The sequence below is a fragment of the Oryx dammah genome, unplaced genomic scaffold, assembly GCF_014754425.2.
Source record: "Oryx dammah isolate SB20612 unplaced genomic scaffold, SCBI_Odam_1.1 HiC_scaffold_27, whole genome shotgun sequence".
NCBI lineage: Eukaryota > Metazoa > Chordata > Mammalia > Artiodactyla > Bovidae > Oryx > Oryx dammah.
Window position 1 is genome coordinate 82,312,938 of NW_024070211.1, and position 16,949 is coordinate 82,329,886.

At 37.7% G+C, this 16,949-nt stretch overlaps 1 protein-coding gene across 2 annotated transcripts in view; it reads left to right on the top strand.

The window, feature by feature from the left end:
- Positions 1-16,949, top strand: part of ARHGAP15 (Rho GTPase activating protein 15) — a 704,757-nt gene that overhangs the window by 17,044 nt on the left and 670,764 nt on the right. For both annotated transcript variants that reach the window (XM_040228227.1, XM_040228226.1), the window contains exon 2: positions 15,025-15,203. In XM_040228227.1, the coding sequence (XP_040084161.1) occupies positions 15,039-15,203 (165 nt within the window). In that variant the 5' untranslated portion in view covers positions 15,025-15,038. The remainder of the gene's footprint in view (positions 1-15,024; positions 15,204-16,949) is intronic.

The following is a 16,949-nucleotide window of genomic DNA, read 5'->3' on the forward strand; positions in this document are numbered from 1 at the left end:
TAAATTAAGACAGAAATTTGGCTAAATTACTTCAAATTACAGTTACACTCAGTTAGCTGGAACCTAGTTTGATAATGCATATAACTATTTCTTCTAACTCCTACTTCCTGAGGAGAGGCCTCTGAAATCTACTTTGAGGAAAGACAAGCAAAACAGGACTTATTTTAGTGGGAAAATATCCCCTAAACAAATCCTGGATTGAGGTTCCTAATAATGCAACTGAAGCTCTTCAAGCAATTATAGCAACATAAGAGCCTTTATTAAGCAGCCTAGAAAGGATACAATTTAAGATATATAATAACAGAGGCTATTATAGAATCTACAAAGACTAGCATTGAAAAACACACTCAAAAACTTTTAATTTAAATTATGTGGCCTGCTAAAAATGTTTACTATTTTGATATTCTTGACTTCATGAAAGAAAGCTTTCAGTTCAGTTCAGTTCAGTTCAGTCGCTCAGTCGTGTCCGACTTTTTGTGACCCCATGAATTGCAGCACACCAGGCCTCCCTGTCCATCACCACCTCTTGGAGTTCACTCAAACTCACATCCATCGAGTCGGTGATGCCATCCAGCCATCCCATCTTCTGTCGTCCCCTTCTCCTCCTGACCCCAATCCCTCCCAGCATCAGTCTTTTCCAATGAGTCAACTCTTCGCGTGAAGTGGCCAAAGTACTGGAGTTTCAGCCTCAGCATCATTCCTTCCAAAGAACACCCAGGCTGATCTCCTTTAGAATGGACTGGTTGGATCTCCTTGCAGTCCAAGGGACTCTTAAGAGTCTTCTCCAACACCACAGTTCAAAAGCATCAATTCTTCAGTGCTCAGCTTTCTTCACAGTCCAACTCTCACATGCATACATGACTACTGGAAAAACCATAGCCTTGACTAGACAGACCTTTGTTGGCCAAGTAATGTCTCTGCTTTTGAATATACTATCTAGGTTGGTCATAACTTTCCTTCCAAGGAGAAACTTTACTGTCCCCAAATTTCAGATTAAATTTGAATGAAAACAGCAATATTTTGTGGAATCTGTTTTGTTCTCACACTAAATATCTTTTGATATTTAACAGGAAGAGAATGGTTTTCCAAATGTTCAAATTGACATTGTTTTACTCAAACTTACTATGTTTATGACATCCAAAACAACAACAAAAAACACTTGATGAAAGTTCTATAATAGACCAACTTGTGGTATAAGCCAACTTGATTTTTCCTTTATATAAAATAATTAATTTTGCAGCAAAAGTTAAGACTGGATATATGTTCTAGATAGCTAAACATCATATTTTAATTAATCTCAAATAAGATATTCACAGTATTACTTACATGTGCCTGGGTGTCTGTGTGTCAGTCTATATACTAGATAATATATAATTAATGCTAAATCTATATACTAAATAATATGTATTTATTTAGCTACCTACTCATTTCTCTTCTTGCTGTTCTCAACTATGATCCACACACCACTCCCCCAAAACACCAGCATATTCCAAAGGGAAGTTTAATTCCAGAAAACTTAATTAGAGCAAAAATATTAACAAGTATGAACCTAGTACAATTGGTCTTTAAAAATAAGACACGGTAGTAATTGTAACAATTTTAGGACAATGAAGATATGAAAAAAAAAACAACTATATAATTCTGTCAAAGTTTCTCATCAAAGTTCAGTGTGCATATGAATCACTAAGGGTGGTGTCCAAATATGTTCTTTCTCAGGCTCATCCTCAGTCCTGCTAAATGGGAATATCTTTGAAAGGTACAGTGAAATATGCATGTCTATGAAGCTTCTAACACTGATCCTTGAGAATCACTGCTCTATAGCTGTCAGCTACCTTCTTTCTCACTACTAGCGTCTTTTTTTTTTTTTTCATTTTTAGCTGGAGTTGAGTTATTTCTGACCCTGCCTCCCAAGGGAAAGCTTAATGTAGGGGCTCTTTAACTAATTCCAGTGAAATGGAGTTCTGTGAGTTTAATAATAAACTGTAACGAGTGATTGCGGCTTTTAGTCTGCACTTAAGATACACAAATCAAGTATGTTACCTCCTGGTTTACCAGTCCCAGTGCCTCAGGAAGTCGCACTTTCTTCATTAGGCATTGTTTTGTCCCTGACTACAACATCTTCTATTGGAAAACTGGTCATTCATTGCCTCATTCTCTTACTAAGATTAAAACCCCACCTCTCTACTAACAGTCTTCTATGTAGATAATCGAGCTAGCTCTGAACAAATACCCAATGTTCAGAACTCTGACTGTAACAAACCTCCTAGCTGATAAAAATCTGCAAATCTGAACTTCTGAGGATTGCTCCTCTAAGAATGGGTGTTTTCTCCTACTTGTTCAATAAAGCCTTTTATTCAACTTGTATCCCATTAACAAGTATTTACCAAGATTGTAACCAGATAGTTATGTAATTATTAGACTCAATGGCACCTACTGTCGATAACCTGTGGATAAGAGAGCTCTCCAGCATCTGTTCACTTCAGATGTAGAGCCAGGTCCCAGGTCCTTTTTTCACCTAGATAAATCACAAGAGATAACAGTTGCTTCTAATTAAAATTATATATATATATATATTTACACGCACACAAACATATATGTGCTAAGTCACTTCAGTTGTGTCCAACTCTGTGTGACCCTATGGACTGCAGGGCTCCTCTGTCCATGGAATTCTCCAGGCAAGATACTGGAATGGCTGCCATTTCCTTCTCCAATATGTATATGAGTTATTTATATAGAAAGAACATTATCCTACCTCACACCAAACAGCAATTTTTTCCAGAAGGATCACAGTTCTAAAAAAAAGTTTAAACACCAAAGCTCTTTAGAGGAAAATACATGGATAGTGTTTGTAGCCTTGGATTAGGCAAGGGTTTCTTCAGAGGACAAAAAAAAACACTAATCACAAAATTAGATAAATGATACATTGGATATACTAAAGTTAAACCTCTACTAATGAAAAGATAAGTGAGTAAAAAGCAACCTTCAAAAAAAAATCACTATTGCAACAGATATAGTAAAAAGAAACTTGTATTCAGGATATAAAACAGCTCCTACAAATCAGTAAGAAAAGGACAATTTTGCACAGATACTTCCAAAGAATATCAAATAGCAATCAGCTACACAAATGAAATTTTTAGTGAAATAAACCCAGCAATAAAAAGTATATATTCTAGGTTTCTGTTATATATAAGTTCAAAAATAGACAAAATTTAAGAAGATAAAATGATGGTTATCATTGATGGAGGTGAGGATGGACAGTAACTAGAAGGGAGCTTCAGAGGGCTTTTGGAGTGCTGTTAATTTTGAGTTTCTCAGTTTGAGTGTGGTTACATGAGTGTGCATTCAGTTTGTGGCAATTCATGTTACACAAACAGGCATACACATACACACACATAAACACACACAAAAAAATGATTTAGAATGTATTTTATGTGTATGTTATTGAGCAAGAAACAAACCATTTTTAAATGTATTTAAAAAGTTATTCTGAAATATTTGTATCTTAATGGTGCTATCATTGTCACAGCAATGGACCATATTACTGTCCCATTCTCAGACAGGTCCCTTTGGCACTGAAATCTAATTCAATCAATTCAGAGTTTGAAGACCTGCGCATTAGGGAAAGACTAATAGGATACAATAACAAATTTGCTAAATAAAACAAATGTCAGCCACATTTTACTGCCGTCCATTACTGACTCTCGTTAATTACTGTCAAACACTAATTATGCAATATGCAGCTTCCCCATATTTTAACTTGGGCAGGCCAAGATGGAGATAGAGGGAGTCGAGCATACTGCAAGCAATGCGTGATTAGATTTCATCTGCTTGATAAAGGGCTTTGCAACTGAGTCCTGTCCTTAGGAAATAAATGCTATAGGACATGAAATTCCAGGAAACACGCAATCACAGGTTGAAATGCGTATTTTTGCACTTGCTACACATCCAACAAAGATCAGAGAGTCAGGTCTGTCCCAGAGAATGAGACAGCTTGTTTTGCCAGTTTTTTAATTCTGTGGCTGCTGAACAACTTGTTGTACAGCTGATGTTTTCTCCTTAAGTGACATTTCATCGTCCGCTGCCCTAAGATAGTCACCCTGTTTTCCCTTAATTGATACTTGTACGCAAGAGGCGGAAAATGGCTCAGCATTTCTTGCTAGATTAGGTCAAAACTGACAGAGGAAGCGGAGAGAAGATTGCATTACTTATACCCCTTATGGTTCTCTTCTGTATCTAAGGAGATTGCCATTTCATAAAATTTCTTTTGCTGCCTGAACATCAATACAATAACACAAGCATTTAATTCCTATTTGCTTTTCTTTTTTTTAACTGCTTACTTGATCACCAGTGGGAAATTCATAAGCAGTTCCACTAACTCTCAACTTAATTTTTCTTCTTCATCCTTAATAAGATGTAATTGTATCCTTGGACCTCTCTTCCTTAAATGCTTCATTTTGTCTTTTCTATGGAGCCTTTACTTTTCTCTTCATTTGATTTATAACGAGAAGAATTAAACATGCCCCTGAAAGTTCAAAATGAGGTTCCTGAAGGTTTTTTGATTTTGTTTTTCCTGGATTGTGGGCTATTGTTATCATAAGATTACTGTTTACAAATAGATATGGTGGTATTTATTCTGATTCAAAGTTAGTTAAGAAGCATCCCATGAAAATGCCACTGTTCATTGTGCGGCCTCAGTGACTGGGGATCCATTCTTCTGAGTCTCTTTTCACCAAGTCTTTTGGAAAGAGATTATGTCTTTAACAAAGTCATCAACAGTTCCCAGAATCTATAAGACAAGCACACATTCTTTAATAAAGCAGTAATGTTTCTGTGCATGTGTGCTAAGTTGCTTCAATTGTGTCCAACTCTTTACAACCATATGAACTGTAGACTGCCACACTCCTCTGTCCATGGGATTCTCCAGGCAAGAATACTGTAGTGGGCTGCCATGCTCGCCTGCTGAGGATCTTCCCGACCCAGAGATCGAACCCAAGCCTCATGTCTCCTGCATTGGCAGGTGGGTTCTTTACCTCTGGCATCACCTAGGAAGCCCCAAGGGTGTCCTAATCTAGCTCTAAACCACTGTCTGTATCTAGCTTTCCAAACTATCCACTCCCCTCTATTATGTGTTGTGGATGTTCACCTTGCTTTTCCTTAAATTTTTTGCTTCAGCCTGTACTGCTCTTGAACTACCTTCTCTGCCTTTTGAATCCTGTTTATCATACAGTTTTAAGCTTATCATATGGTATCAATTTCACCATCACCAGAAATTGCCCTCAGACCCATTCTCTGTTGCACTCTAATCAGACTCCATTGTAAGTAAGCATGTGTATGTCCAACTCTACTCCAAAATTTTTAATAATTTTTGTAGAAACTGTGGGACTTAGCAAGTCTCTTTCTCAGGGTAGAGGCTCAATGATTATTTAAAATATAAAATATGTTGCATTTCTCCCAGTAGGGTTGAGACTAGTGGGCTAAGATGCCCAGGGAGTGAGCACTAGCAGCATGATACTAAAGTTGCCTACCACAGTTTTGTTCAGTACTTATTCTACTTAAAACACAGTTTATATTTTACTTATCATTTTTGCCATTTAGGATACCCATTGCAAAGAGAATAACTGTATTACCATTTATCCATGAAGCTGATCTGCCTGACTTTGTCAGTAAATGCAGCATATCACCCAGATTTCTTGATATAAGTTAACTAAATGCAAAGCCTTATTATAACATTTCCTACATGTAATACCTGTCCAGTCAGAGACAATGTTACCCAATGGTGTGGCTATGGTCAAATTCCTTTACTGTGATCTTCCTTTCTCATTATATTTGACATTTTTGAAACTGAGTTTTATTGCACTTACTCTGCTTATGAAAATGGTCTGGGGAAATTAGACTTAATAGAGATGTAGAAGCCACAGGGAAAAAAAAAAGAAAAGAAAAGCAAACTCGAAGGAAAGTGAAATTAAAATGTTATTTTGGTAAATGGCTGCTCTGGTGGAGATGACAAACAATCGCAATGCAAGTTAATTACTGACCTATCAGGAAAGTGTAGCATGGAGGTTGGGCCACACATTACTGGAGCAACCACAGCCACGAGTCATTTCCACAGGGGAACAAATAGGCTGTGCTTTACCACAGATCAACAGAAGATCTTTCCAGGGGACAGAAATGAGTTTCTCACAAATACAATATCTGTCTGTGGAGTTTCCACACACTCTTAGTAGGTCTGGAGAAAGCTCTTCCTACACATTCCAGAAAAAGGAATGGGGTCATATTGCCACAAGAAGTTCCTGTGTGTTAAGGCAGAGAGAACCTTGGCTTTTGGTGGCTATGGTTACCACACAGCTCACTGTTACACAGTGGAAACCCAAGCTAACACCCAAGGAACGGGAAAACACTGGGGCACACTCAGTACTTACCTCTGAGATAGTTCTCCTCACTAAGTCTTTAGTGGGAATCCATGTCAGGCAAGAGAGTCTTTCCATTTAGAGAAAAAATATCAAGCACCCGAAGAAAATTGAAACTTGAGGGAGACTTTCTCTATTTTTAGAACACAGAACCCTGCTAAATCCCAAGACGGTCATAAATGTGGTCATTTTTTTTTTAAATAAGAAACAAAATGGTTGTCTGAAATGGAAATAATGTTCATATTTTTAAAATTTTGTATGATTTTCCAAATATACTTTAATGTTGGTTTCAAAGGGTATGAAAACCATTGCTTATTGGCAGCCTCTAACTTACCATGAAATATCCTTCATTCACTGGTCCTTAGACCCACTGGCCAGACTAAGTTATACATATTCTTCTTAAAATAAGAAATAAATTTGATCAGAAGCATTTCTATTGGTAATACTTTCCTGGGCTACATACTCTGGCCTTAACTAGGTTCCATATTTATTTTTCATTTCTATATTCTGCAAACATTTATTAAGTCTTTATGGTTTTGTCAGGAAGCACAAGGACATAAATAATTAAAGACTTACATGATCTATACTTAATATGGGTGCTCTACGATCATTTTATCCACTAGATCTCCATTAGATTTCCTTTGGAATTCTTGTTACCTTAGTTTTCCAGACACAGTTTCCCCCTGATCTAGGGGTCTGTAGCCAAGGCAAGGATGTTTGGAGATGCAGCACTTGAGATCTGTCCTGGGACTACTTGGAACAGGTGGGGACACTTTGGGGAAGAACCATCAATATCCTTCAACTTTACTTTTCTCTGCTCTGTACTGCAGAAATAATTTCATAGTGTCCATTCAGTTTCTCCTAACTCAAATAATTCTTAATATACTTTTATTTTAGTGTTTCTGATGGGAAAGAGATGTCAAAAATAAACTTTCTAACTCAAAAGGGCAGGCTACTGAAACTTAATGTAATTAACAGAGTGCAACAGATAATCGACAGAGCAGCTATGAAATTTAGAATTAGACAAAATATCACATTCATTCCTATTTAGGCATTTGCAGGGTGAGTGGGAAAATCAGACCCAGAATATCACTGAGCCAACCAAGTCTGTTGAGCAGAGCCAAAGTTTGTGGGGCTCTTATAAAGTGCATTCTCATCACTGTTTCCTGTTTTTTAAACAGTATTGAAACTGGAACTGGTGTAATATCACAAGCTATTCTTGCTCTTCTCTTGGTACATATAAAATCAGGAAGTCTAGAGAAATTGTGAAGGCAGCCTTAAGTGATTTACATTTGAATTTCTAACTCAAGGATGTTTATTTGGACAGTTTTGTAAAATAAAATTGACATTCTAAACACATGCAAAATGAACTAATTCTTCAGTATTTTCCTTAGGCATCCACCATGGTTCTGTGTGCCTCCTGTAAGAATATAAATGCATTAGTCATCATTTTTTTCTAATAGAATTTAATAACAGTGATGATGATGATGATAAGATGCTATAGAAGGAACACAGGAAATACTGAATAAGCATGTAGATCACATGAAACAAACTTAATATGACATATGGTTAGCAGAATGCTGGATGTTCTGAAACTGTATAGAAATAAGCATAGAAAAGGGCTTCCCAGGTGGCGCTAGTATAAAGAACCTGCCTACCAATGTGGGAGACAAAAGAGATGTGGGTTCAGTCCCCAGGTTGGGAAGATCCCCTGGAGAAGAGCATGGCAATCCACTTCAGTATTCTTGCCTGGAGAATCCCATGGACAGAGGAGCCTTGGAAGGTTATGGTCACAAACAGTTAGACATGACTGAAGTGATTTAGCACACATGCACAAGCATAGAAAAATATTATTGATTTTATGATATACTCTACCAAATCTAAAAACTTGAGTGTCAGTGAGAAATGAAAATACAGGTGGAACAACAGAATATGATTTCAACACCCTATGCATGTTCTTGGAATAAGAACAAAGAAGTCATTGATTAGAGCTCTTCATTGCCTTTCTTAACACATCCTGAAATTAATATTTCTAGGTTCCTGAAATTATATTCTTCCCCTGATGCTGGAAGCAAGTCATGACGGACCCTGGGGTTTGAGGGTTTCTTTCAACTCATAGTTGGGCAGACTTTATAATGGAGTTTGTTCCCCTAGAAACTTCTTTCATAAAGACTCAAAAATTAGAGTACCATGGCAGGCCATCACATCCCACAACTCCAGGAGACACCATTAACTAGAATACAATCCTGATCTCCTATCCTTAGTCACAAATGCTCCCTGCCTCTACAAGTACTTAGGAACACACACGAAGTAGAATAACCAAAGCTCTTCTACTATAAGATGTGTTCCCATGTAGCCAGAAGAGTTTCCAGTATGAGACTCAGGTAAATGGTTCCTAAGGGTTAATGTGAAATCTGACTAATCATTTATGGTTTTGTGTTAACTGCTATAATCACACCTTTCCCATACATACATCTAAGTGATTCACTGAGCAGATGGATTAAGTTAAAAAAAAAATGTAAGTAAGAATTGATGGCCTTTCAGCAATATTGACCCTGTGGATGAGATGGGGCCTAAGTAGGTGGGAGGACTTTGGCAGCCAAAATCTTAAAAGGATCATAGTGCTCAAGGTAGAGGAAAAAGAATGCTAGGGTGTGGGCAAAGGGAAAATGGGAAAGTTGAAGGAGTCTAAAGAGAAAGAACTGTACGTGGGATCTGAATATGACTTGCAAATTTTGGTGTAAAACAGCCTTATCCACTTGGTGTTAGAGGTTTTTTAACAGGATGAAAAAGAATAAATCACCTCTGAACCCACAGAGTACAACAGTTAGAAGTTTCACAGCTGCCACTGCAACTGTCATTTCTGCCAATTATATTTCCTTCCTCCTCTGTCCTCCCCGCTTCCCCAGGTCCTGCTGAGGGTGAGGGGGTCCTGCTTCGCTCTGTCTTGCACTCAATTCTTCCACACAAGATGTTTGTGTATTATGCCAAGGAAAGCCCTCTTCCCAAATTCTCTTCCTCAGAGTGTCTAGAATACTTGCCTCTTATAGTACTGGTTGGCTTAGGAGGGTTGAGGCTCTCAGCTAATCCTTCAGCCTGATGAGACGATAGCAAGATAATCAGACTTGCCCACATGGAGACTAAATGCCATTTCCTTCATGAAATCCAGCACTTGTCTTTTCCTTCAACTTCCTTGGTACTGTAGTATTTCTTCATAACACATGTCAAATTTTACCTTATAATTTCACAATTATTTGCATACCTCTGCACGACCAAGCCCTTTGCCCCAAAAGCCCAACTTGTCTTAATTTAGCTCCAGCATCGGCTGGTCTTCTTTTGCAGACTTTCTCGACACCTCACCATTCCACCAGAGTCTAATGCCATTGTTTCTCTTCCCTGGGCACAACTCTTTTCTCATTTAATTTTATTTATTTATTTATCGCACTCACTAAACTACTCTAAAGCACTTGGTTGAAGCAAACAAAAACACAAAAAAGAACCTCTACTGTAGTGTCTGTCACTCAGGAAAGTCTCAATAAACCTTAAATAGGTAATTTATTTTCTGTGGGTAAGAGGAAGTTTGTGTCATTTTCTGTATTCTTCTTAGAGCAACATGAAACCACCATATTACAAGTATGAGAATAACTATGAATAGTATCAAGGGAATACCATTGTAAAACAAAATACAGAAGGTGTTGAATAAAGAGAAAAAATAAGAGTGCAATGTGTTTTCAACAAAATGTGAACTGGGGTCAGTTGGGAAAGGAAATGATAGCTAGAGGAGAGAGTGAGAGAAGAGAAATAATATTAATCAGTGTAGGGGGAATGCAGCTTAAAAGAAAGATCTAAAGGAGGAATTTTGAAATTCCTTTCTGCAGATTGTCCCCTATAAAACAGGTGGGGAAGCCAGATAAGAGGTTTTTTAAAGAAATCCAGCCTGTTGACGGAAACCCATCGCCAAACAAATTATGGGTTAATTGTGAAATCAATACAAGAATGTAGATGTTGATTTGATGCTGAAATGTGTGCTGTCTGAGGAAGCAACATTTCCTATAAATGACGCATGGTGAGGCTATGTAAATTCAGTGGCTTCACATTCTTGGTCAGAAGATAGTGGCTTTAGCTAGAGTATTTCCGTCACCAATGTGACAAGCACACTATCTTTGGAGTACAAATCTAATGAATAATGTGGAAGATCAAGCCTTGAATGAACTCCAAGGAGAATCCAGATTCTTTTAGAAAAGATTTATATGTTTAATCCTTGATTCTCCTCAAGCATCATCCACATCCCTTGGACATTAGATCATATCAATGCATTTACATTGCTGCCTATTTGCCTGAAACTGTGGAGCTCTGTAAATCTGCAGTAGTACTTCAGCTCTCAGTTTTTTAGCACACTGGTATCAGAGGTGAAAAGGATGGTGCATATCATAGCAGTCCTCTTGGTTGACCATGCACCCTCACTCTCAGTGTTCTTCCGAAGATGGAACAAGGGGCCATGGACTTGTTCAAGGTCATGAAGGTGGACATTAGAGACTGTGCTGCCACTAGAAGTCATCGTGAGCTCTTTTTATGCAACTAGTCTAATTATAATGAATCCAAGGTCTCCATCACAATCACAGTGCCTAGATTCTCATTGTTTTATTCATAATTACTTCATTCACTGAAACTCTGAAAAAAACTCATACTTTTATTAGTAGCACTTTATCAAAAAAATCCATAGATTTGCTTTATTTTGAAATAACATTTTCTTGGCATTATTTATAACAAATAATACACAAAATAAAACCAAAAAAGTATTATCCTGTACTGGGGTATATGGAAAAATAACTATTTATATCTTCTGCCTGTGATTGCATTTACTTTTTAAAACACACTGATATATTTAACCTTCTATATCTTATTCTAGTTATATATAGAGGTAAGTTCCCTTATGCATACATTAGTGGTCAGATTCGATCCATTTAAAAATTCTATTAAATGTAGTTGTAATCATATTTCTATGGAATAGTGGGGATAAGACTTCCTTATTTTATTACTTCAAAATTGTATTTCCAATGTTGTCGAAAGAGCCTTTTTGTTTTTGATTAAATAAGTTTTTTAAATATGTCACTCATAGGATTATGAAAATGAATATATTTTAAATAAATGAAAATAAAATAAGTGGAAAAATAATTTGGTTCAGTCAGTTCAGTTGCTCAGTCGTGTCCAACTTTTTGCGACCCCTTGAATCGCAGCACACCAGGTCTCCTTGTCCATCACCAACTCCCGGAGTTCACTCAAACTCACGTCCAGTGAGTGGATGATGCCATCCAGCCATCTCATCCTCTGTCATCCCCTTCTCCTCCTGCCCCCAATCCCTCCCAGCATCAGAGTCTTTTCCAATGAGTCAACTCTTCCCATGAGGTGGCCAAAGTACTGGAGTTTCAGCTTTTTAGCATCATTCCTTCCAAAGAACACCCAGGGCTGATCTCCTTTAGAATGGGCTGGTTGGATCTCCTTGCAGTCCAAGGGACTCTCAAGAGTCTTCTCCAACACCACAGTTCAAAATAATCAATTCTTGGGTGCTCAGCTTTCTTCACAGTCCAACTCTCACATCCATACATGACCACTGGAAAAACCATAGCCTTGACTAGACGGACCTTTGTTGGCAAAGTAATGTCTCTGCTTTTGAATATGCTATCTAGGTTGGTCATAACTTTTCTTCCAAGGAGTAAGTGTCTTTTAATTTCATGGCTGCAGTCACCATCTGCAGTGATTTTGGAGCCCCCCAAAATAAAGTCTGACACTGTTTCCACTGTTTCCCCATCTATTTCCCATGAAATGATGGGACCAGTTTCACGAATTCTTAATACAACTCTCCTGTAAACAACTTAGTTGAGACTTTCCTGGTGGCGCTGTTGGTAAAAACTTCACCTTCAATGCAGGAGACCCGGTTTCAATCCCTGGATCAGGAAGATCCCCTGGAGAAGTTTCAGTTCAGTTCAGTTCAGTTGCTCAGTCGTGTCCGACTCTTTGCGACTCCATGAATTGCCACACACCAGGCCTCCCTGTCCATCACCAACTCCTGGAGTTCACTCAAACTCACGTCCATCAAGTCGGTGATGCTATCCAGCCATCTCATCCTCGATCATCCCCTTCTCCTCCTGCCCCCAATCCCTCCCAGAATCAAAGTCTTTTCCAATGAGTCAACTCTTCACATGAGGTGGCCAAAGTACTGGAGTTTCAGCTTTAGCATCATTCCCTCCAAAGAACACCCAGGACTGATCTCCTTTAGAATGGACTGGTTGGATCTCCTGCAATCCAGGAAGTTAGATATTACTAAAGTACAATGAAGTGCAGTTGTTTAAAGTGTACAATTTGATCATTTTTAATACTTGTATATTGTTGTTAAACCATCGTCACAATCAAGATAACAAATGTATCCGTCACTCCCAAAAGGTTCTTTGTTTCAAGAGTCTACCCTGTCCCTAGGCAACTTTTGTTTTTTCTGTTTACTTTGTTAGTTTGTATATTCAAAAATATTATATAAGTGAAATCATAAATATGCAATGAGAACTTTTTAAGGAGAGGGCTTGGTTTCTTTTACTCTGCCCAGTAGGTGTGCAATTCATCCATGCAGTTGCATGCATCAGTTGACCATTTTTTATTGTTATACCGTGTAGATAAACCAGAATTTTTCTATCAGTTCATCCGTTGGTGGACTTATGGGTCGTTTTTGGTTGTTTTTTTTTTTTTTAGTGAGTTCAGTTTAGTCGCTCAGTCATGTCCGACTCTTTGCAACCCCATGAATCACAGCACGCCAGGCCTCCCTGTCCATCACCAACTCCCAGAGTTCACCCAAACTCATGTGCATCAAGTCAGTGATGCCATCCAGCCATCTCATCCTCTGTTGTCCCCTTTTCCTCCTGCCCCAAATCCCTCCCAGCTTCAGGGTCTTTTCCAATAAGTCAACTCTTCATATGAGGTGGCCAAAATATTGGAGTGTCAGCCTCAGCATCAGTCCTTCCAATGGATACCCAGGACTGGTCTCCTTTAGGATGGACTGGTTGGATCTCCTTGCAGTCCAAGGGACGTGCAAGAGTCATTTTAGTGAGGGGGTAAAATAAATATTCCACTTCTTTGTGTTCACTGTCCCTAAGAAAATTTTTAGTCTTTCCAATGCTCATTTTTCTCCTCTATAAAAACATAAGTATAATGTGACTATCATAGGAGCTTTATAAGGATTAAACCAGCTAATTGCCTGGCACATAGTAAATACTCAATAAATATTAACTTTTTAAAAAATATCACTCAGTTGCCTAATTGGTATCAGTTTTTCCTGATACCACTTTTCCTCCTATTAAAATGCTTTTATTTTTTCCTAATTACTTTCATGTCCACTCAACCAGAACATTACCATGATTCCTGCCCAGTTGTCTGTCCAACCAATGTAGAAGTACCAATACAATTGGCTCCTTAAAATATAATCCTTCTTTAGGATTATATTGACTTTTAAAACTGACTGATGACAGTTTTTTCTAATGTTGTACCCACATGACCAGGTTAGCACTGATGCATCTGTATAGGTGAGAGATGGAGACAACACTCAGGCAGAAGCGGGTCTGTTTCTAGAAACTTAGAAGCTATATTTGCATTGCAAATGTTCTATTTTAAATGAGTAGATGTATTCATTTGAGGAACTTGTGGGCAGGAGCAGCTGAAAAGGATTATGTATTTGGGAAGCAACTAAAAGCCCTCTTGGTCCACCCACCCAATTTATTTTCTTTGTTTTCTTTTTCTGAAGTATTCTTTTTTCATAGCCACTCCTTTAAAATTTGCCCACGCTGGATTTTCCTGGCTGAATCAGACTCCTTCCAATAAAATAAATGTAAATAAATAAATAAACAGTGTTGATGTGTTGATTTTCTCTTTCTTCATAAATATTATATCCAATAAGTTATTAATACTAAATCTAGTTCAGTTGGCAGATGGCAGTGGACAAGGGAATTTTAATTTTTCCCTGTGGATATTGCAAGTAGAGGTGGGGGCTAGGACTCTGAACCAGGCTAATGAGGCCAAGCCAACATATTTGATAGTCAGTGGGACCAGCTTGGTTTGCTCTAAAGCCAATTTTATACACTTAAATTTGACCTTGTTCACAGTTTTTTGTTTTTTTTTCCCACTAAAAAAAAAGTTGCCAGTAATAGTATCTGAAAGTGGTGTGGGATGGGGTGGCTAATAGATCAAAGACATTGTGAATGCAAACAGCATATACCCTGAAAATGCTTAGTTGGCAATAGCATTTCTATATAAGGGAGACCATATCATATTGTCATTAGGAGTTTCTTAATCAAATTAAGGAACTACACAGAATTGAGTGTATTATATTTGAATTGAAATCCTCTGGCATGAATACAGTAGTGTTGGAATATAGAGGTCCCAACTGATAAAAAACAAACAAACAAACAAAAAAAAACACTGCGAAGTAACTACCTTCTTCCTCACCACTCAAAGAGGCAGAGACTTTATGCCATTTTTGTACCTTAATGATGAATAGAGATGTCTACTCCACCAAGAATTTTTCATAGAAAACTATGTATATTTAGAATAATATAATACTTTTATATTTTATCAGGATAACACTGTAATATGCAGAAGTCTACAAATTCTGATATCCCTGTGGAAACACTGAATCCCGCCCGCCAAGGCACTGGAGCTGTGCAAATGAGAATCAAAAATGCCAACAGCCACCATGACAGGCTGAGCCAAAGTAAATCTATGATCCTCACCGACGTTGGGAAGGTCACTGAACCTGTAAGTCAGATACCCCAAGTTGCCTGATATAGAATTGTATAAAAAAGTAAAAAAGGGGGGGCTAATTAGCCTTGTTTTATTTGTTTTCCTAATGTGTATGAGAAAACTGTTTTTGTAATGCATTTTATCTTGCCTACTTATAATCATAATAATATCCCCAGTTGCAAAAGAAGAGCTGGGCTTAATCCAGAGTGATAAAGTGGATTTGGAACTAGACTGAAGAGCACCTTTGACTCATTTTAAGGGCCTCCACTATCATGCTTCAGTGTCATAAAAATAATGAGGTTATGCTAGCATGTGGTGTTTGTACTTCCAAATACAGTACATCACTTTGAAAAGCCAGAGGCTAAAATTAGCTAAGAATAAACTGAGAAAAAAAATATTTTTTAAATGTGAAAATCTCTTCCTTAAAAATCTTCCAATATATGATATTGGAAATTACAGTCTGATTTGGAATGAGTTTGAGCAGTGGAAATGGTGTGGCAATTTAAGGTTTGGAGAGGAAGCCATTTTGTCTCCATAATGTGTCATTAGGAAGATTTGAAATAAAATAGTTAGAGATGAACTCTACTGCCAATTGTGTCCCTGCCCCTGCACTCATCCTGAGCCACTAAACATACTGATTGCAATGAGTCTCCTCTGGTTAATTTTCTTCCATAATGGTGGTAACTTGCAGCTGAGGCCATAGGATGTTACAAAATTATTTATGCAGTGTTAGCCACTCTTTTGGACCCCGGATCTGTTTTGTTGCTCACAGTGAGAGCAAGAGCAAGAGATAGGTTAGCTGGGGATAGCCTGTGAGTCCCAGTCACCCTGCAGTAACATGTGAGCTATTAATTGAGTGTTCTGTTAATATCATAGGGGCCTATGAAATATTCAGCTCCCTAACTGAGTTATTAAATGAGATCAACTTGCTGAGTAGCATGTTACTGATTATATTTATTCCCTGTTTTTCACTCGAATTTCAAGTGCAGAATTAACCCACCACAATTTCAGGAGCCTGAGGAATATATGATTTTAACCATTCTTTCTTCAGGTATTATAGACAGATGTAGCATGAGGAAGCCAGTGATTATATTTTGGAAGTGATAAATATATCCCTAGATAAGGTTCTGAGAGAAACTTTTTTTTTTTTTCTTTCTTTTCTCATTTAAAAGTATTGTCTGCTGGGAGGCACAACACAGTCAGCCTGACTTTGAAACCTGCTAAACCGTTCCTCAACCATGAACTTGAGACAGTGGTTAGAGTAAATTATTGGAATCTCTATAATGTATTATCAGTAAGAACTGTACCTTTGAAAAAGTTTAAAAGTTAAGTATATTTAATGATGCCTAACATATTTTATTGGCTGTGTTTAACAAAAGGCACTATGCCGCAGTTGTTTTTGACAAGCATGAAAACATCACAGCATGAGACTGCAAAAGGAATTATGGAGAGAAATTACAAGTGATCCATCTCTCAATGAATTATCCACCTCAATAGCCCGCAGAACTCAGCTACCAATTAACACCTACTTTATTACATGTTGGGATGTACTTAATAACTTTCATGTGTTTATGCACTATTACCTTGACTGATGCCTCTTGTACAATTAGGCATAATTGGCATATCAATATGCAAAAGTTAAAAGGATTAACCCTCTTAAAACTAATGAGCATTTCTGTATCCAGCTGCTAAATGAGACAAAATTAGCATTTTTCACTTTTGGGCAGGATTTTATCATGCAGTTTCTCATTGTTGATATTA